The sequence below is a fragment of the Schistocerca gregaria genome, chromosome 2 (genome assembly GCF_023897955.1).
Source record: "Schistocerca gregaria isolate iqSchGreg1 chromosome 2, iqSchGreg1.2, whole genome shotgun sequence".
Taxonomy (NCBI): domain Eukaryota; kingdom Metazoa; phylum Arthropoda; class Insecta; order Orthoptera; family Acrididae; genus Schistocerca; species Schistocerca gregaria.
Window position 1 is genome coordinate 627191176 of NC_064921.1, and position 21849 is coordinate 627213024.

General features: G+C 41.6%; 1 protein-coding gene across 1 annotated transcript in view; it reads right to left on the minus strand.

Annotated features, from left to right (window-relative positions):
- LOC126334637 (calpain-9-like) overlaps positions 1 to 21849 on the minus strand; it is a 977125-nt gene that overhangs the window by 482941 nt on the left and 472335 nt on the right. Inside the window, exon 2 of the mRNA XM_049997074.1 lies at positions 10550 to 10628. Within this exon, the coding sequence (XP_049853031.1) occupies positions 10550 to 10628 (79 nt within the window). The remainder of the gene's footprint in view (positions 1 to 10549; positions 10629 to 21849) is intronic.

Here is a 21849-nt window from a genome sequence, read left to right on the forward strand (position 1 = left end):
ACGTTCGCGTTACGACTTAGACGAAGGGTCTCACTTCTCGGGTGAAATAAGCAACAAGTGAAACACGTACAGCCCGTAGCAGCAGCCACAGGTTCTCTGGAGGAACGTGAGCACCTGCACAGGTATTCGTCCTAGGACGTCCTACTGACTAAACCTGCGGCCACGGCGTACACAGTAGTCTGGTTATGCGCTCTCGTTTATTTACACCCTACAGTGTCGCAAATCCAGGATATGATCTAGTACGTTTTGTTCTCCTCTAGCGACGTGCAAGTTAAAGAATACAATTTACATCTGATAAGACAAGATGTACTGCGTCTTGGTAGTGACAAGTTACCATTGCGCTTTACTCAGTGCGCGCACTGAAAATACCGGTGACAACGTATGGCTCAAGGACGTTAGAATGTGTTCCCACGTGCTTTCCTAGACAGTGATGAAACCACGTACACGCCGGAACATACTCGCAAGAAACGTCTTACGACTCTTACTTCACGTCAGTCTGGAACCAAGCTGGGTGACATGAGATTTTACTAGTGTTTTCTCATAAACAAGCTGTCCCAAATACTGAGGTTATTACCTGATGGCGTGAATGAATCGTCAATAGATGAAATCTTGCGACAAATTTCAGTTGTATGGTCTCGCTGGGGAGCAATTGGTCTCTCTCGTGCATAAAAATGCAGTACGCGTACAAAGTTGCCATACAGTGTATGTTTCCAGTGTTGCTCTTGTTTTGCTGTAGCAGCAGTACTAGTACTATTCCTACTACTACTACTAGTCAAATGAAAATTAGACAGGTGGAAAAAAAAAAGTAGACTTTTTATTGGATGAGATTTTCACTCTGCAGCGGAGTGTGCGCTGATATGACACTTCATGGCAGATTAAAACTGTGTGCCGGGCCGAGACTCGAACTCGGGACCTTTGCCTTTCGCGGGCAAGTGCTCTACCAACTTATATATATATAATGCACAGGGCTTATATCGATTAGCGCTGCTGCTGCCGCTCACGGGCAGGCAAAGTAATGAGCTACCCAAGCACGACTCACGCCCCATCCTCACAGCTTTGCTTCTGCCAGTACCTCGTCTCCTACCTTCTAAACTTCACAGAAGCTCTCCTGTGAACCTTGCAGAACTATCACTCCTGAAAGAAAGGAGAGGTTTGCAGGAGAGCTTCTGTTAAGTTTGGAAGGTAAGAGACGAGGTACTGGCAGAAGTAAAGCTGTGAGGACGGGGCGTGAGTCGTTCTTGGGTAGCTCAGTTGGTAGAGAACTTGCCCGCGAAAGGCAAAGGTCCCGAGTTTGAGTCTCGGTCCGGCACACAGTTTTAATCTGCCAGGAAGTTTCAGACTTTTTATTATTTCAAAACTAAGACATTTACCCCACTGTGAGACAAGACGGTCTATGCCATTACGGAAAAATGTTGGTGGTTTTCTACGGAACGATGATTGTACTCAGGCGGGCCCACATGTTGCCAAGGTCGTTCAGTGTACGCTGTACAAGTTTCACTGTGAAGCCCCTACGTATTCTCCGTACAGTTCTGATCTCTCCCCATGCGATATTCATGTTTTTGGAGACCCGAAGAAAGACATTCGTGACGGTCTATTTGTTTCAGGCGAAGAAGTCCATGCTGGGGTACAGTCATGGTTCCGTAAGCAAATTCCATCATTTTTCTATAAAGGAACTGACCGGCTTGTCTCACAGTTGGGTAAATGTAGTAACAAGTATGGTGATTATTTTTGAAATAATAAACAGTTTATTTACTTTTTTCCATCTATCTCCTTTTCATATGACTGCCCCATTTAGTAGCAGTAGTACTTTCAATTCATCTGTGGATCAATTTTACAATGATACTGGACATGTCATGGCATTGCAACTTCAGAACAAAATGAAACATAATTCATATACGAAGGTCGTTCAATAAATGACGGCCCATTATTTTTATTGTTACACCCTTTAATAAATACAAGAAAACGTCTCTTTACATGCTTCAAATTCGATGTTTCTTCTGCATGTGTGCGAACTTTCGAACAATTCCGGCAGATGGCAGAGTCGTGGTGAACCATCAAAATAACGTTGAGCCGTGCTTTGGCTCGCGTTGGTGCTGTTATAGGTTTCCGTCCTCTGTTGGAGGCCACAATGTAACGTTTAGTTGACATGGTTGCGGTTGTTTGTATTCTTGTGTTGACTGGCGCCACTTCCGAAAGCTTGTCTGTCCGCTAGTGGCAGCAGCGGCGTTATCGATATGTAGTAACTGTGGCCCTAGCTTTGGAATGACGTCGTTGTTCTTCCGGGTCGTCGGAGTGAGCAGTTTGGTGGGGGACTCCGGAGGAGCCAAGAGGGCAGTGCAAGAACACGCCGGGACCACTGGCGGCATACACGCACTGCCGGATGGAAGGGCTGTGGTCGCGACGGTACACCACCTAGTTGTCAACCGGATCCAACAAGCTTTAATTTGAGTCGATTGTAATCCTAGCAGTGAAACGTCACAATTGTGAGATCTCGCGATTCTCCAGTGACTTGGGTTCGTGTTGTTGCTCACAGTGTGACCGAGACGAAAAGCAGCGAATGGAGTGCTTGGGGAAGGCGGACCGAATTAACTTTCCTCGATTTCTTGTTACTAATTGCTGCATTCTATGTGTTACTATTTGTTAAATTCAGCCAGCGGTATTTTTCCTGCCGGGTGGCCGGTAACGCCCCAGTGACCTGCCCTGGAGGTTAGTGTATGTAACGTCAGTGCCTTGCCGCTGCTGTCCGGTAAGGCGTGTAGTTTTGACAGTTTCCGTGATTTGTAGGTCGGTTAGTGTTCCTTCTACTCTGGTAGTAGTGGTTCCTTTCTTCTTTCGGATGTTCTAAACACAGCATTCTGAGGATGTAATGATGGTCGCCGGTTCCGGCTTTGGCATGGTGTTCCATCGTTACATTGGTAATCGGACGTTAGGTAGCTTCAGCATATTAACATTAGTCATTCGTTAGATTGCCACTAGTCTGAGTTACCATCTTGTGAAGTGAATGCAACTCTTGGCTGCCTTTCTCATCGCTCGCGAAAGTGTTTTTGGCCTGACCTACTCAGAGGTCCTGGAGCACCGTCTGTCACTAGCTCTTGTGTTTCATTATTGTGTTATTATTTTATTATTGTATTACCCAGTTACCATGATTTGTCTCACCTGTTCGGTGATCAGTTGCTCGTCCTTTGAACTAACCTTGTTATTATATTTGCTGTTTTAGTACATGTTTGTAAATTTTTTAATACAATTGCCATTCTTGACGTTACAGCAAGTTTAAACGGTCGTGTTACCAAGTTTACTATCATTTTGGCTCACGTGTTTGGTGATCAGTTGCTTGTCTTTCAAATTAACTTTTGCTGTTGCATTGCTGTTTGACAGTATGTTTGTTAAATTTTTTGAGTAATTGCCATTCTTGGCGTTAAAAGGCCTTCAGCCGTGACTGCCGCTACTTTTCTTAAAATTCTAATGTGTCAATTGTATTTTAGCAGTTACCCTTTCAGACTTTGGTGATTTATGTTCAATATTTTAATAACTGTAGTTTGTAAGTGGCAACATGTTAAACAGTTCTTAATTTATTGCCATTAAGGCCTTCAGCCGTGAAACAATTCTTAAATTATTGCCATTATTTTAATTTGTTGTTGATTTTAAATAAATTATGTGTGATTAAAAGGAAAGCCAAGTAATAGTAACTGATTATGGCCCCGTAAACAATCATAACCGAATTCTGTCTTCTTTGACCACCAGGTCCCCAGCGTGTAGGGAAGACACTCGTTACTTGCAGTACTTGAATTCTTGCTTGCGAAAAAGTAAACCTTGGTCAACATCCATAAACGTTTACGTGCAGTGTATGGTAATGGTGTTGTTAGGAGTGCTGTCGGGCGGTGGGTAAAGATAGTTAAGTCGTCAGGAAGCAGAAACATAGCTCCACGGCCGGCCACGTTCGGGACGTCCTATCGCAACCGTCGCTGCCCACAGGGCGAATCGCGCGGGTGCCGCTGTTCGTGCAGACTGGCCAGTCACAACACGACGTTTAGCTTCACAGCTGTCTGTGAGCACTGCAAGAACGTCTGCAGTAGCTAGGACTCTAGTTACCCTCGGATATTCAAAACTCTGCTCAAGATGTGTTCGACGATTGCTCGCAACAACCACAATATTCAAAGAAAATAATTTCATCTGGACTCTTGGAGCAATTTGTGGCCAATGGGCACATCTCACAAGTGACGAAACCTGGAGTCATCATTCTGAATTTTTACCATTAGGTAGTAAATGCTTTTATACAACGCTGGCTGGTCGGTGTGGCCGAGCGGTTCTAAGCGCTTCAGTCCGGAACCGCACCACCACTACGGTCGCAGGTTCGAATCCTGCCTCGGGCATGGATGTGTGTGATGTCCTTAGGTTAGTTAGGTTTAAGTAGCTCTAAGTTCCAGGGGACTGATGACCTCAGATGTTAAGTCTCATAGTGCTCAGAGCCATTTGAACCATTTGAACACAACGCTGGAGTAATGTAGAAAAATAGTACATGTACAATAAATATTGATTAATATTGTTACCAGATTATACCTCTTAAGAATAAACATGTTCTGAGTAAAAAATTCTTGGACATTATTTATTGAACGACCTTGTTTGTATACAGGCATTGATCCACTTACAGGTCTAGGATGAGATACGTAGTCGGCCGTGACAAGCTGCAGGAAGCATCTTCTCATTTGTTTGAAATAAATTTCTGGAAAGCTGAAGCCTAAATCGGACCGTCTGGACGGGGACTCGAGCCTCCACTCTCCCGAATACAAGGCCAATTTGTTTAAAACAGTGCAGCTACATTCCGTTTATCCCCAGTATCCAAAATTGTTTCGTTTACACATTCTTGAAGTAAGCTATTAAATAATGTAAAAAGTTAGTGTTACACTGTTCATTCGTTTCTCAATAGTGATCACCCAACACATCACAGACACTGCACACGCGTTATTTGATAGTGTAACACGACTCACACTATCCGCTGACATCAGAAGCATGATCACGATTTTTAATTAGCATTGTGTGTGCTTCAACTTCCATTTTCTAGCGCGGAAAACTGAGTCAGCATTGCTTCATAGTTAGATGTTGAGCTCAAAACAAGGATCAGGCGTTCATATTATCCACAGCATAGATTTTATACGAGGTTTTCCAGTAAATAGAGAACATTTTAAAATTTTGAATGCTTGGTGCTATTTTATATCCTAAACCGGTATTCGAATGTATAACTCGCCCTCAGTGGCATCTGACAGAGAAGAACAAAAAACTGCATATACATCATCAGTTTGTTCAACATCAATGCATGGCACAGATGTATATAAATATGATCTTAGAAACAACCAAAGACAGGCAATATAGACTCTTTGTTCTGTCAATTCATGTTTACACTACATGACAATTACGTCAGAAATGATCAAGAATTGTCACTGCCTAAGATTTGACAGCAATAACATACGAACTGTGTACTGTGTGATATCGTATGGACTGATATGCATATCGCGAATACAGAGACACACTTCGTAAGTAAACTTATATTTCTGCTATTATTTATACGGTCGTCATGTTTTAGATATTGATGTACATACAGTTGTTTGTTACTCCGTATCAGACGCCACTGACGATGGCAAGTAAACATTCCAAGTACACGTCATGATTTCTATAAGATGTTCTTTAATAACGAAAACACTGTAGTGCGAGAGTGGGTTGTGAAATGACAGATGTTTTATTATTAATATTTACTTGTGTTACATGCTTTAACGAAAACAGACTCTGTGCTACCTAAGTAAACCTTCGCTGCATAGAACATAATGCTTAACAGGTACTTTTCAATTGTCTTTTTAGGTAAATTTGTCTTCGTAATCTCTTTAATCTCCTTTGACAAATTATTGTATTGTTTCATTCCTTGGTAGAAAGCGCCGTTTTGAATTTCTTGGTAAATGTAATTACGCTGCAGACCTTGTTCCACAGTCAGGGACAGAGTTGTCTGAGCTTTAATAATCAAGGTTTAGCTCTCATGCCCATAACCGATTAGTATTGTTGTTGCGTTCATTGGTCTGAAGACTTTTTTGATGCAGCTCTCCACGTTACTCTATCCTGCGCAGGCCCCTTCATCTCCGAATCATTACTGCTACCTACAACCTTTCGAACCTGCTTACTGTATTCATCTCTTGGTCTCCCTGCACAATTTTCATCTCTCTCACTTCACTCCATTGGTAATCCCTTGATGTCTCAGAATGTGTGGTAAACGTACTCAGACGATGCAATTAAAATCCGCAGCGCTTCGAATATATCTTTATAGTGAATGTGGTTACTATTTCTAGTTATTGTTCTTATTGCCCTTTCCTGTAGTGTGAAAACTATATTCATATTTTGTACATTATTACAATTACGTAACTGAGAGCTGAGTGTACATATGAAAATAACTATGTGGTGCGGAGAAAAACAGATCCGACTGTTCATCTACTGCGAATTTTCCATTTCCTTGAAACTGGAGCTAAAATGGTTAACTCCAAATTTCGGAAGAGAAAATCGCCCAAAATCTGTGTGGAACAGTTGTCAGTCGGAATGATATTTTATATATTGCACCGATGGATTAGCGACATAACAACGTTTCCGGCACTTGCTAGTTGAAAATCACTTAGCCACAGAAACGTAAATTTTGTAGGTCTTTCGGCGTTTTCATACAAAAACTTTTCTTTGAAATTTCTGTTTCAAATAACCAGCGTATTCTTAGAAGTTAGAAATTTTTGTATTTAAACTGTAAATAATTCATACATTGTTACAAAATGGGTCTGTTTCTGCTCTACTGTGAGAATTTTCAAAATGCTTTCCATCTCGTTCTAAGTACGCCCTTTTCCACTCTCGCCGTACCATGGTAGTTTCAGAGGCCCAACATTTCCCAATCTGGCATTCTGGAAAAGTGAGAAATGACCCTTGTAATTTGATTATATAACTCCATTAGGATGACGCGTGGGGATTTCTCAGACAATCGCCTGCAGACAACACATTGACCTCCGTTGTCACGTGAAGTCCTTCATGCTGTATCTATGACTAAGATCGTCATTCAGACGACGTCGCTCATACTTGGCACGCCTGTGCTCTGTTTGAAGCCAACCACGAACCTGCTCTGAGTCCCATATCATTACACGCTTTCTCTGTGCAGATCTCAGCTACAGTAGTCTAAGAATTATTTATACTGGTCATTATTTCATACAAAGCATGTGCAAGAATTATGATGGTATCATCGTTAATAAAATACTCAAAAATAAGCAAACAAATCACCTAATTAAATTTTTCAATGGAAAACACAGACTAACAAATACTGGTAGCTTCCTGAGAAATGATAAAATTTCCTCATAAATCAGCACACTCTTTCAAAAGACTGAAAACATTACTAAAGCTGCGTGACATTTAGGTAACCAGTATTCCCAGTGCCAGTGCATGAAGCTGTGACGACACTGAAACAATTAAACAATTAAAATTTCCGGGAAAGTTTTTTTGGCATTTTGAGGCAGCCTAATCCCTACAGGAAGAAGATAATTAGAAAAGTCTTTGACACAAGTCCTATCACTAAAAAAACTAGTTTTCAGAGAAATTTAGCTGCGAAAATGGCAATTAAAATTTAATGCATCAGAACATTACCATGTACATACCTTCTGTTGTCCACGATTTACATCTTCCATACTAACTCACATGTCTTCACTCTTTTTAATGGTGTCTGAATGAAATGGTTTTCGGGACATCTGAAGACACAGTTTTTCATTTCTTCAGATGATGCATAGTTCATCCTGTCCGCGTATGTAAACTCAAGTACCAAGCGCTACTGTGTACAATAAAATCATCAGTACGCAGAACGGCATAATGTTATGATAGACTTTTCTGGGAAGTTTACATCCAGTTTTACAGTGATAACCCAGAACAAGTCGCCGTACTTCGTTGTTTTTTGACTTTCAGGGCCAGAAGTAGCTACTTCCGAGCCAAGTTAAACACAAACCACCTAAGTTCGGTGGGTGGGCAGGCGTGTGAGCTCGGTTCCTCCAGCGTCTGCGAAACCTCGCTGGACTTACAGTACCATATAGAGTGGGCGTTGTAACCTGAAGAGGTACGTCGGTTCACGTTTGCGGAGCGTCTTACCCGTGGATGCCGATGTTCAACTGCTGATCTTGGTACGAGAACACTAGACATGGTGTATTGCCTCTTTAGGCAAGACGGTAACAATGCCGCGATAGCATACATTGTCGTATCTTAACAGTGGAGTAGGACCGCTCTTGCCACGAGAGAATAGGTAGCCTGCTGTGTGGACGGTGTGAGCTACCATCTCTTTCCGGCGAGAACCGTAAACTCTCTTAAAGCGTAATTACTTATAGTTATTGTTAACATTTAACACTAATTTGACAAGGGAGCTCGACAAGTAATTGGCACCTACTTGTTGTATAGCAATGTACACACAAAACAAGAAGAGTCCCAAAGAGAATACTGGCTAAAATTTCGAATTGATGTTTTCGCAAATACTATTCTCACGACGTTTTGAAACGTCAAATACTAATAGGGCAAAACTGAAAGAATGAAAAGATATGAGGAAGAGACACTGATGACATTATTCTCCTCAGAAAAACTGAAAAAGAAATGCATGACCTGCTGAATGGAATAAACAGTATAATGAGTACACAATATGCATTGAGAGAAGAAACAAAAGCAATTAGCAATGTTACTTATAATCAGTCTTGATTGCAAAAATGTTTATTCACATGACCGGTTTTCATTACTCTAGAACCATCTTCAGATCTGCAATTTGGGTTACAGGAGTAATTGGAGATCTGAAGATGGTTCTAGAAAAACCGAAACAGGTCATGTGAATAAACACTTATCCAATCAAGACGGATTATAAGTAAATTGTATAACCAGTGATTGCGGTGTCCCATCAGATATTATGTCTGTTTTTAAAAAGCAATTAGAGTAGCTGAAACGACATTAGCGACAAAATTAAGACAAAAATGGTGACCATGAAGAAGACGGCGAACGGCCTTGCTGCAGTGGTAACATCGGTACCCGTCAGATCACCGAAGTTAAGCGCCCTCGGACTGAGCTAGCACTTGGATGGGTGACCATCCGGTCTGTCAGGCGCTGCTGGCAAGCGGGGGGCACTGTCTTTGTGAGGCAAAATGAGGAGCTACTTGGATGAGAAGTAGCAGCTCTGATCTCGTAAACTGACATACGGCCGGAGAGCGGGGTGCTGACCACATGTCCCTCCATATCTGCATTCAGTGACGCCTTCGGGCTGAGGGTGACAAGGCGGCCATTTGGTAACGTTGGGCCTTCATGGCCTGTTCGTACGGAGTGTATTTTAGTTTTTATGAAGTAGACGCAGTTAAGGAATTCTGCTGCCTTGGAAGCAAATTAACACATGAGAGACTAAGGAAGGAGGACAGTAAAAGTAGACTGGTACAAGTAAAACGAATTCTGCTAGTATCAAATAGAGGCCCTAATCTGAGGGAATTTTGGAAAAGAGCAGAACCGCTAACAGCGACGTCATCGGTCCCATCGGATTAGGGAAAGATGAGGAAGTCAGCCGTGTCCTTTCAAAGTAACCATTCCAGCATTTGCCTGAAATGATTTAGGGAAATAGCGGAAAACCTAAATCAGGGTTGCCGGATGCGAGTTAAACCGTGCTCCTACCGAATCTGAGTAAACTGTGCTAATAAACATGATGACTCAGTGGTCATGTTACAAGACAAACTCGAGAGGAGAGAAATTCAAACCCTCGTCCGGCCATCGACGTTCAGATTTTCTACCGTTTCCCTTAATCGAACCGAGCGAGGTGTCGCAGTGGTAGCACACTGGACTCGCATTCCGGAGGACGACGGTTCCAACCCGTCTCCGGCCATCCTGATTTAGGTTTTCCGTGATTTTCCTAAATCATTTCAGGCCAATGCCGTGATGGTTCCTTTGACAGGGCACGGCCGATTTCCATATAAATACTTCCCTAATCCGACTTGGTTCTTGCGAAGGGTGCGGCCGATTTCCTTCCGAATCCTTCCCTAATCCTAGCTTGTGTTCCGTCTCCAATTACCTCGTTGTCGACGGTTCGTTAAACACTAATCACTTCCTCCTCCTCCTTAATCGGTTAAGATGAATGCCTGGTTGTTCCTCTCAGTAGGTAACGGCCGATCTTCTGCCGCGTCCTCGGTCTCTACTGGCCTCATCGTCGATGGGGTGTTTAACGTAAAGTTTACTTACTTCCCTCCTAAGTGACATCTCCTTGGTCTCCACCATCACCCTCTCTCTCTTTCTCTCTCTTTTTGTGATATTAGCTTTCGTCCGTTTCCAGTCACTCTACCTCACACTTCCTTTTACGGCCAGTCGCGCATTGCTTTTAGTTACGATATTACGCACATGTAGGTTGTTTCCCCAAAATAAATCTGAGGCTCTCTAGAACTCATCGAGACTTTTGTTTTCTGTTGGGCGGCAAGTAGCCCTCCAGAGGTGACACATGGGGAAGTGTAGGCGAGTAGACGGGCGCCGTGAGGCAGCGCAGGCTTACCTCGAGAGCGTCGACTGCTTGTCGTCGGGTCGAGACACGTATCCGTTCGTCCAGAGCCGGTTGGCCGCTGCACCGCCATCTGCAATACCAAAATCAGTTTTGAAAATCTTTGACAAATGACAGCAACTCAGAAAGAAAACAGAAAACTTTGCACAGTATACCAGAGAAACACAATTTCGTCACTTTAAGCTCTTTCTTTCGTATTTGAAACACTTTGACAATTCTCTGACCGACATGTAAAGCGTCCAGTTACTACCTTCACTAAGCGGTTTCAAATCGGTATTCCAACATTTTCATGCCTGTGGGACATGTTGATAAATTACATCCTTATGGGGGCACATTTTCAGTACTTTCAGTACAGAGGGAATTTATTAGTACAGACGAAAAACGGTCTGAGTACATGAGTGTGTACCGAGTGGAGTTTGTAACGTTATTCGCACTTTTCATGAGAAGGTCGCCACACAGCATTCCCAGAGGACGCGCAACGGACAATTCAGAGACATCTTTCGGACTTCTAAGGATGGACAAGCCACTGTAATCACGGACATTGGAGCATCATAAGGACGCTTCGCACCGACAGCTGGCTGCTGTGCAAGGCTGCAGAACGAGTAGCGGCGAGATGATCTCAGGACAACAGTGAGGCAATGAGGACAGGCAAGGGTCCTCCCAGAAGGTCTACACCACGAGAAGATCGCAGTATTGTTCTAATAGGTCTGACGCTCTGATGAATAAACGAGTGAGAATCGCTGAAACTGGGGCAGGCTGTCGCCACTAACCGTCGGGAACAGATCGCACGAATTTGGGTTGCAATCTTTAACTGGTATGCGCCATTTACGGCTACACCATACCACGTACAATAAAGACATGCAAGACGCAGAGCAAGAGTCAACTGAGGCATTAAGTGACATCTTGCGCTATTAGCGATTAGTCCCGCTTTTGTCTGTGGCGTTCAGATCGAGGGAATGTGTCCAAAGGCGACCTGAAGAAACGTCACAAGTGAGAGGAGCTATTGGATTAGAAAGTAATACTAACAAAAATGGTGAATCCTGTTGCCACACCCAATATGAGCGATGTAGAAAATGGCGTTTCCTGAGAGAAAAACACAAGACTCCGCATGGCATTTTACACAACTGCCTTCACGATTTGTATCGATCCCTGACTGGCCTGTCCTGGCCTCCGATTTGTCACTTACAGAGCGTGTGTGAGCCGCGACGGGAAGGCGTATATTGACATACGAGCCTCTGGCCATTTCATGACACAGAATGTGTTTCGAACATGGTAAGAAATTCATCAAGATGTCACTCAGAGGCTGTTTTGCTTCCATGTTACAATAAATACGGGAATGTTTACGGGCGAGGGTGTCGCAACTTATACTGATGTCGACGACGGATGTCATTTCACAATGGAATGGAAATTTCATCATTTAATACATATTACGTGATGAACATGTCTGCAATGTTTAATAATCATCGAACTGGTGCTTTACGTTTTGAGAGTTTTCATTTTCGTCAGTAAGTATTTACATACCACGGACAAAAACTTTTTTTTTCACCTGCTCCACCTAAGTAACATTGCTAAGATTTATAACAGAAATGGTTACTCAGTTTTAATGTAATTTTTCATTTGGAGTGTAAGCTGTAAGGGAAATTGTTTGTTATATTAAAGAGTACAGTCTGTAGTAATAGCTCCATCAAAATGTATATATCTCTGCGAGACTTTCAGTGTCTCTCTGTATAATTTGGCTATTAAATAGATTTGATTTTACATCAGAACGTGAATTACGAAGCGTGTCAACATTTCAGTTCGGTTAAATAAAAGCATTTTAAAAGTGTGCAGTAAACAGAAATGATACACATAAATTCTTTTGGAACTCTGTGAAGCAAGGTATCTAATAGTTATGGCTATGTGCTACGATGAGCCCAATTCGTTATTTTCGCAGTTGGAAGATCCATTTTTAAAAATATGGCTTTCGTACGTGCTATAAAACTGAAATAGAAAATGGCGGGACAAGTAAAGGAATACTATTCATATTTTTTAATTTTTTCTTAAAATCTTAATATCTACATGATGGCTCAAAAAAAAAATTTTCAAATGGTTCTGAGCACTATGGGACTTAACTGCTGTGGTCATGAGTCCCCTAGAACTTAGAAGTACTGAAACCTAACTAACCTAAGGACATCACACACGTTCATGCCCGAGGCAGGATTCGAACCTGCGACCGTAGCGGTCACGCGGTTCCAGACTGTAGCGCCTAGAACCGCAGGGCCACTCCGGCCGGCCCATGCTGACTCCTTTTCCACTTGTGTTGCCCTTTTTACTTCGTATTATGCTACTATGCTGCCTGTGCCAGAAATACTTAACTGTAGCTGACTGCACTGGAGGCTTCTACATTTCCTACTCCGTGGATCTGTCTTCGCACATCAACTTTGCAGTAAGGTCTGAAGATGGTCCGCCTTTGGGCTGAAACGCGCCAGCAATATATGTGGTCCGAGCTATCTAGACTATTTTTGTAAGTATAGTTGTGAAAATCAATCGCTGTTATGAATAAACGTTTTCGAACAAATTACATTTTTCTACATGTAGGAAATCAAATTAGTTGGTATCTCTAAGTCAACGTGTATCATCTTATTGTCCCTCAAGGCCGACATCTTGGCACACATCACAGTGTCATCAGCAAACATCTGGCGATTGCTGCTCATCCTGTCTATCCGATCGTTTATATGTATAGAGAACAAGAGAGGATCTATCACACTCCCCTGGAGCGCTCCTGAAGACACTTTCTCTGATGAACCTCGCTGTCAAAGACAATGTACTTACTGGTTTCTATCATGTAGGAAGTCTGCGAGCCATTCACGTATCTGGGAACTTATTGCGTATACCCAGACCTTCGTTACCATTTTGCAATGAGGCACCGCGGAAAACACTTTCCGGAAATCTAGGCTCATGGAATCTGCCCGTTGTCCTTCATCCATGATTCGCAGAATATCATGTCAGAGCAGGGGAAGCTGAGCTTCGCACGACCGATGCTTACTAAATCCGTGCTCATCTGTAGACAAGAGCTCTGCCCCTTCGAGATACTGGTGCCGGCTGTCAGAATCGATGTGCCATATCGCCCTGTGCAAGGAGCATCGTGTGTAATCGATCAAACAGGACCAACGTTCAGACGTTGGTCAAGGTTGGACACTGACAGACAGTGGCGAGAGGCAGTTGCAGGAACGGGAGCCGCACTGGCATTGCAAACTGGCACGCTTGCTGCATAACTCGGGTGCGGAGGCGGCGGCTGGCCGCAGCCGGGAAGCCGTAGCGGGGCGTGCACCGCCACACGTGTGGGCCGCACCTGGCGCCGCCAGCTGGTCCGCGGGCGGCTCGCATTGCAGGCCGCACTCGTGCCCGCTGCAGGCCTGGCCCCAGCTGATCACCGTCAACTGACCCAGTCTGACGTTTCCCAGAATTGCCGGAAATATCGTTGTTGCGTTATTACGTGGGTGCCGAGCAGCCCTTCGAAGCACTCACATCTATTGAATATTTGCGGCTTCAGAAAGAATGTAATAGTTCCACCATATCCCCCCCCCCCCCCAAAAAAAAAAAAAACAGATCGTTATATGTGAACATTACCGACCTATCAGTTTAATAAATCATAGTTACAAGATACTAACACCAATTATTTAGAGAACAGTGGAAAAACTCGCTGGACAAGACCATTCTGGGCTCCGTGTAGGGCTACCAGGCCCAAAAGTATAAAAGTCGAACTGTGCGTTATACGGGGACTGGGCGTTATACATGGCCAGAAGTTTTGCTCTAAAAGCCGGACTGTTGTTGTTGTTGTTGTGGTCTTCATTCCTGAGACTGGTTTGATGCAGCTCTCCATGCTACTCTATCCTGAGCAAGCTTCTTCATCTCCCAGTACTTACTGCATCCTACATCCTCCTGAATCTGCTTAGTGCATTCATCTCTTGGTCTCCCTCTACAATGTTTACCCTCCACGCTGCCCTCCAATACTAAATTGGTGATCCCTTGATGCCTCAGAACATTTCCTACCAACCGATCCCTTCTTCTTGTCAAGTTGTGCCACAAACTCCTCTTCTTCCCAATTCTATTCAATACCTCCTCATTAGTTATGTGATCTACCCATCTAATCTTCAGCATTCTTCTGTAGCACCACATTTCGAAAACTTCCATTTTCTTCTTCTCCACACTATTTATTGTCCATGTTTCACTTCCATACATGGCTACACTCCATACAAATACTTCCAGAAAAGACTTCCTGACACTTAAATCTATACTTGATGTTAACAAATTTCTCTTCTTCAGAAATGCTTTCCTTGCCATTGCCAGTCTACATTTTATATCCTCTCTACTTCGACCATCATCAGTTATTTTGCTCCCCAAATAGTAAAACTCCTTTACTACTTTAAGTGTCTCATTTCCTAATCAAATTCCCTCAGCATCACCCGACTTAATTCGACTACATTCCGTCACCGTTCTTTTGCTTTTGTTGATGTTCATCTTATACCCTCCTTTCAAGACTTCCGTTCAACTGCTGTTCCAGGTCGTTTGCTGTCTCTGACAGAATTACAATGTCATCGGCGAACCTCAGAGTTTTTATTTCTTCTCCATGGATTTTAATACCTACTCCAAATTTTTCTTTTGTTTCCTTTACTGCTTGCTCAGTATAGAGATTCAATAACATCGGGGAGAGGCTACAACCCTCTCTCACTCCCTTCCCAAACCGGACTACATATTTTAAATACAAATAGGCTCCACTGAGTATTTCAGTGGTTTATTAACCCACTGACTTACTAATATTTTTCCCCGTATCGACCCTATATTTACTATTTCAATTTACGAAAGTCACCATATTTAGTCTCACACAGTTTTCTCAAAATTACACAATGGTTTTTGATAATAATTCTTTGTAAATCCACCCTCTTATTTATCGAAGTGATGAAGAGTGGCGATAATACTCATTTAGATGTTTTTGTTGATTGTGGTATACCAGAAAAAATACAGGCATGTGCAACGCCACTATACATTTCTCAGACTCATACCGTGTACCACTTTTCTTCTTCCTTCCTTTGCACACTACACAATTTCTGGACGGTGTTATCTTGATGGGATTGAGGGGGGATAAACCTAACAAAACCCGATAACAATTGTTTATAACTCTCGACACATCAATAGAAATCGAGTGCGTTATACATCACTAAATAGATCGATTTCTCAGATTTCCAATGGTATATAACATATCATGCCATCTATAAGTAGAAGCCGGCAATGTAATAACGGACTTAAAACATGTGAACCGTGTGTATAAGCCAATGGGTTAATAACTAGTTACAGTAAGTTCTTTGCAAGATTAACGTTAAAAGTGCTTGAACTTTTTCAAAAAATCGATAAAGACCCCTATAATTTGCCAATGATTATAGCAGATTATTATTAATTGTTGTCGTCTTCAAAAATAGCCTAATTTCCAAGTAAACAGCTGTCTATTCTTCTAGTACGGGAAACGAAACGATATTCAATAATTTCAGTTAGACTTAAAAGAAATAGTAATTATCTGTAGTTAAGTATTAATATTTCTCGTGTGAACCCACTTTATGAAAAACGTCAATTTTATTTATCATGCATTTATTTATTGTTCATTTAGCCTGGCCAGAGAAGGACTTTAGGTATTTTATTTTACATTTGACCAGAAACAACACATATAAAAAACTATTACATGAAAACCACAATAATAATAATAATTTGCGTTACTGATAAAAACAATAACTGACAATACTGATAATAACAACGCTATTAATGGTGATAAAATAATGGGGGAATTAAGAATGATAACAATTAGTTATTTCACAACAAACTCAATAATAATAATTCACATTATTAAAATAAGTTATAATACCCAATAATAATAATAATAATAATAATAATAGAAACAATAACAGTAAAATAATAGAGACATTAACAAGATGTGGAAGGGATAAGGAGAAAGGAGAGGATCAAAATGAAAGTGACAATGGCTTCTAGCAAAGAAGAGAATTTCAGTAGAGAACTGTATAGACAAGGGGAAGGAAAAGTGGTGAGGGAAGGGGTATTGATGAGAGTGAGCTGCAAGAAGAGAGAGCTATTGAGATAGAAGCCATTAGACGTGTTTCAAAGTTTGAAAGGATTTTAATTTCTCCACTAATAATATGTTGAGAAATATTGTTCCAGTCGGGTTCCTGATACTGTAAGTGATTCAGAGAACATGGCAGTGCAGTGTAGTGCTACAGAGAGGATTGTAGTTTGTCGGAAATGCGTACTTCTGCTGTATTGTTCAGATAGTAGCGTAAGGTTTAAAGATAAATAGGGAGGAATGCAATGATTGAGGAGATGATGCAGCAAATAGAGAGTATGATAAAGTCTACGTTTATCGGCACGTAGCCATGACAAGTTTTCATAGGCAGGAGGGATATAGTCTAAATATACATCTCAAATGTATAGCACACGATCATTCATAACTAGTTCCAGCCGGCGTGAGCTGTTATACGAAAGTCTTTGGGGAATAGGATCAACGTAACATCAAGGATGTGCAGCATTATTGACTACGGTTTTTTTTTAAGCTCGGAAGGAAATAATTTTTAATGAATGAAGTGATGCTGACACCTTCTTAAAGACTACATTTTTTTTTGGAAATCATCTCGTGTACCTTTAGATGACAAAACATCATCAACTTTGTGCTTGTGCCAATTTGCAACTTATTTCGTTCCCTTGTCGATCGGGAGTTTAAGAAACATAGCACCTTTTCGATATTGGAATTATGGGTTGGGATTGCAAAGCAATATTCTGAAAACTTCAGTAATTCCGAACAAAAATCTTCATTATGCACTTGCCGGCCTCAACGCGAGGCTGGGCGGGGCGGATTGTCATGGGCTTATCGGCACAGTCCTCTACGCCTCGTTCCCGCTGCGCATAGCGCGTTTGTGACTTTGAGTGTTGTTAAGCTCATTCGGCCTTTCAAAAAGCAACACAGGACCGAGACATAAGAGTATCACTGGTTGGTAAATGATATAACTGTATATCCTTAAGGTATATCTCATTATTCCTCCTTATTCTAATTCCTCCCAAATTACGTCATTGGCTTGGAAAGCCAAATGCGTCCTCTGCTTCATCGCTAAAAAGCGTAACAAAAACAGGACAGCTGGAATTGTAAATAGTTGTCCGGGCACAACCGTAAAATGCCGTCCATGTCCGACTAAAGTCGTACACCTGGCAAACCCAGTTCCAGAGAAATGTTGGAACACGCGAGGCAATACTGAACCTACGACTTACCTTACAACAGGGGTTTACGAAAGGCGGACTGATGTTTGTAGCATTGTAGATAAAAGAGATCTTTTCATAACGTTAACTGGATGACACTTCTTGAAATTATGAACATAGGAAGTACAAAATACTAGGAATTGTCGGTTATCTTTTTTACAGGAACTAGGCTGCAGGACATAAAAGGAAAGTGGTGGTTGAGACGGGAGTAAGACCGGACTGTAGTGTAGTCTTATCACTTATGATAATCAATTCAGACACTGGGTACTCTGTGAAGGAAACGACGGAGACATTTGGAAAGGAAATTAAAGTTCAAGCAAATGAAATAAAACTTTGATGTTTGCTGGCAACGTTGTAGCTCTGTCAACAAAGTACTAGGAAGAGCTACTGAATAAACTGGATATTCTCTTGAAAAGATATTATAAGATGAACATCAACCCAAGTAAAACAACGATAATGGAATGTTGTCAAATATAATAAGGCGCTGCTGTGTGAATTGCAGAGACTCCAAAGGTAGCAGGGGAATTTTGCTATTTTTACAGCAAACTGACAGTGTTTAGCTGAAATTAATCAAGGGCTGCAAAGCATATCGATAACGGATGTTTGCTGCTATCCACTCGAATCAATAGGGCCGCTAATCCCCCTTGTACACCGGCTACTGGAGACACCAAAAGGCTCGTATCGTGCTTTCTGAGCAGAGAGCGTGTCGTAAGTGGTGTGGTATGGTATGTACGCCATGCGACTGCCCAAGTGGCCGAGGACCTGTCAGTATTCCCCGCAGGACTGCATATCAGTGGATAATAATTTTCTGCAAGGACGACATCGATTTAGCTTGGAAAATGCTAACAAACTGACTTTTTATTGATTTCGCTGAAATCCGGGACTCCATATCATCCGTTCGTTAGAACCGTAGTTCCAAGGTACACGGTGCCTGAAAGAAACTTTTCAAGGAGAGCACTGACTTGCAGTGCAGCTCATAGGTTAACAGCACCACACATGGCAACATATGCTACATTGGTGGCAGAGGTACTGGTGTCATTTGTGCCGTACAACTGGCATAATAATTTTGTGCATTTGAGATAAACAATGGGTCTAGCAGTAGTTCTATGTTTTAAATGCGATTTCATATATTACGACGCCTGATATGTTCTATAGTTTGACTATGTTTCATCACACGTATCAGACAAATTTAGGGATTTTCTCCATTTTCTGTTAACAAGCCAGTTGGGAAACTAACTTGGCTTAATGCGAGCGCAGGCGTTCATTGCGAGCTCGAGATTTTTGTTCGAAAATTGACATTTAGTCACTTGCCCATATAGCCAGTCCCTTATATGTTCGGGAGTCTTACTCATCTTTTCACAGGCACACATATCATTTTAACCTTCAATTCTTCGATCAGTCAGTGTATTCGTTCATAGTCATCACATGTGTATCCGATTTTTGTAACTACCAGTAAACCCCCGATTCCTTAAGGAATCGAACTCCCACGTGCAAAATACCATCAAACGTCAAATTACTTTACAAATAGTTAATTTGTTAAAGATTTGAAGTAAAGGATGTAATCAAAAAAAAAGTTTCGTACAGGTCTGAAAGCATCCGTATATGTAAAATTTGTCGGACGTGGCCAAGTGCTCTGCTTCTCAAATACTAGGCCAGTATAGTCCGCGTGTTGAGAGCCATCTGTTACACTGCCTTAAGACATACACACAGTTTCGAGCTTTAATAGTCGTCTTGGTGTGCTAAACTTTTAAGTTAAAATTGTAGCCCTTAATGAGCAGATCATGCCAGCATTTTAAAATTTTCAATTCAGTCAATAATTACGGGCAATATTTATAAGGATTTCGGTATAGATATACAGTACTAGAATGAAAAATTGCCCCTATCGTAGCACAAACAAGACGAATATGTACGGGCAGAGTTGGATTTGTAAAAGAAGGTACTGGCTGTTAAACTTACCTGGAAAGTTCAGAAATATTTAAATGAAAACATCCTGACATATTCGCACTGTTTTACTTGTTTGTGTGAGTACTGCTCATGTCAGGTAAAGTAACATGATACATGATGTCATGTCGTATAACATGACACATGCCATCATGTCATCCAACACGGCACTTGTTATGTCGTGTAATATGACGCACCGTGTCACTAAAGTTTAAGATGCATGCGTTCCCACTACTGGACACACATTCGGTCACTTCCTATTGCACATGCATCCCACTTTCTAGTAGCATATAAATTTGTGTCTATTTGTTGTTACGTAACAAAAAAAGGGAAAATCTGTCAAGATGTTTTGATTTAAATGTCTTAAAAAGCTGACAGATAAATCGAAAAGATCGTTCCCTTCTCTTACATCTCTAACTCTGCCCAGGACATTTTTGCCTTTTTTGTGCTACGGTAAGAGCATTTATCATTCTCGCTCCTAATTTTTACTCTGCCATAATTTTGACTTTATACCGCCATAGCTGACGTAGATTTTTGTTGACCCTATATAGGAATTTTATTGTCTTTCGAACAATGTTGCTTATATCGTGGTAACAGATAACGGTTCAATGAAACAATAGGCCGATCATTAAATACAAGTATTTGTCTACGATGTTAACAAATTTGAACCACTTCAACAAGTTTGAAACACAGAAGTCACCTGTGTAAAAATCTCACAAACAACATGTTTTTTGTATGTAAAATCAGAATGAAACTAGATGTTTCAAAGCGCGCTTCCAATTTTATCGTAAGGATGATTTTTTTTTTATTTATATAATTCATTTAAAGCCGTTTCCGTACATTCTGTTCAGATAAAAATGAAGTTTACGTGCTGTACTTACCTCGACTGAAAAACACTCGACAGCGGATGTTATTTGGTAACGAAAATTTGTGTTCGGGTTTATGCATTTGTGTACCTTCGTGCAAAGTTTGAACCGATTCGTACAAGTTTAAAGTACAGAGGTGGAGCGCTTCAAATCCTTCTAGAAAAACGAAGTAAGATTGTTTTCAGACGATTAAAATGTATCTTACACCAAGGTCTGATACATCGGCGGACCAAAATTGAATCATCAATCCTGCTACAGTACGAAGTTATTTAAGGGTGACTGTTTTTGCACATAAAATCAGAACGGCGCGCATGCAGTTGGTGCCATTAGTTAAGATTTAATTTCAGCCTAGTTAAAATCTTTTGCAAAAGAAATTACTTGATATGCAAAATTTGCCTGGGCGCCAACTTCGGTTTGTCGTTCGAACTTTGCTTAATATATTGCAATATATTTACAGTAAATTCTATGCGCTTCAGCCTGGAACCGCGCGACCGCTACGGTCACAGGTTCGAATCCTGCCTCGGGTATGTCTGTGTTTGATGTCCTTAGGTTAGTTAGGTTTAAGTAGTTTTAAGTTCTAGAGGACTGATGACCTCAGATGTTAATTCCCACAGTGCTCAGAGGCATTTGAAAGTAAGGCAGCTGTTCGAATGGCTACACAACTGAGAAACGTCCGGTCGTCCGCACTGTAACAATATAATTAGAGTTGCATCCTGCTGTCTTCATATGTTGAAGTGCTGACCGTTCCCTGCGCGCCTTGTCAATATGAATCGAATCGGTGAGGGAAGTTAGTATGGTCTTCTTAATAGTGCACAATTACAAACCAGAGATTAGAATCGGATTCACATGTTTAAAATAACTTCAGCCGTCAGATGATTTTACTATTGAGTTAATATGTTAAATGCTTAACGTTTAGCATGTAAACGAGACGAAAGATTCTCGAATGTTTAAGAGTAGGCGAAAATTTGTTGAACGTCACCAAGTGCTCTAATTCTCAAAAACTCGACTAATAAAGTCCGCGTATTAGCGAGCCATTTGTTACACTACTTCAAGGTACACTGAAGCGCCAAAGAAAGTTCAGAGTGGTTCAAATGGCTCTAAGCACTATGGGACTTAGCATCTGAGGTCATCAGTCCCCTAGACTTAGATCTACTTAAACCTAATGACATCACACACGTTCATGCCCGAGACAGGATT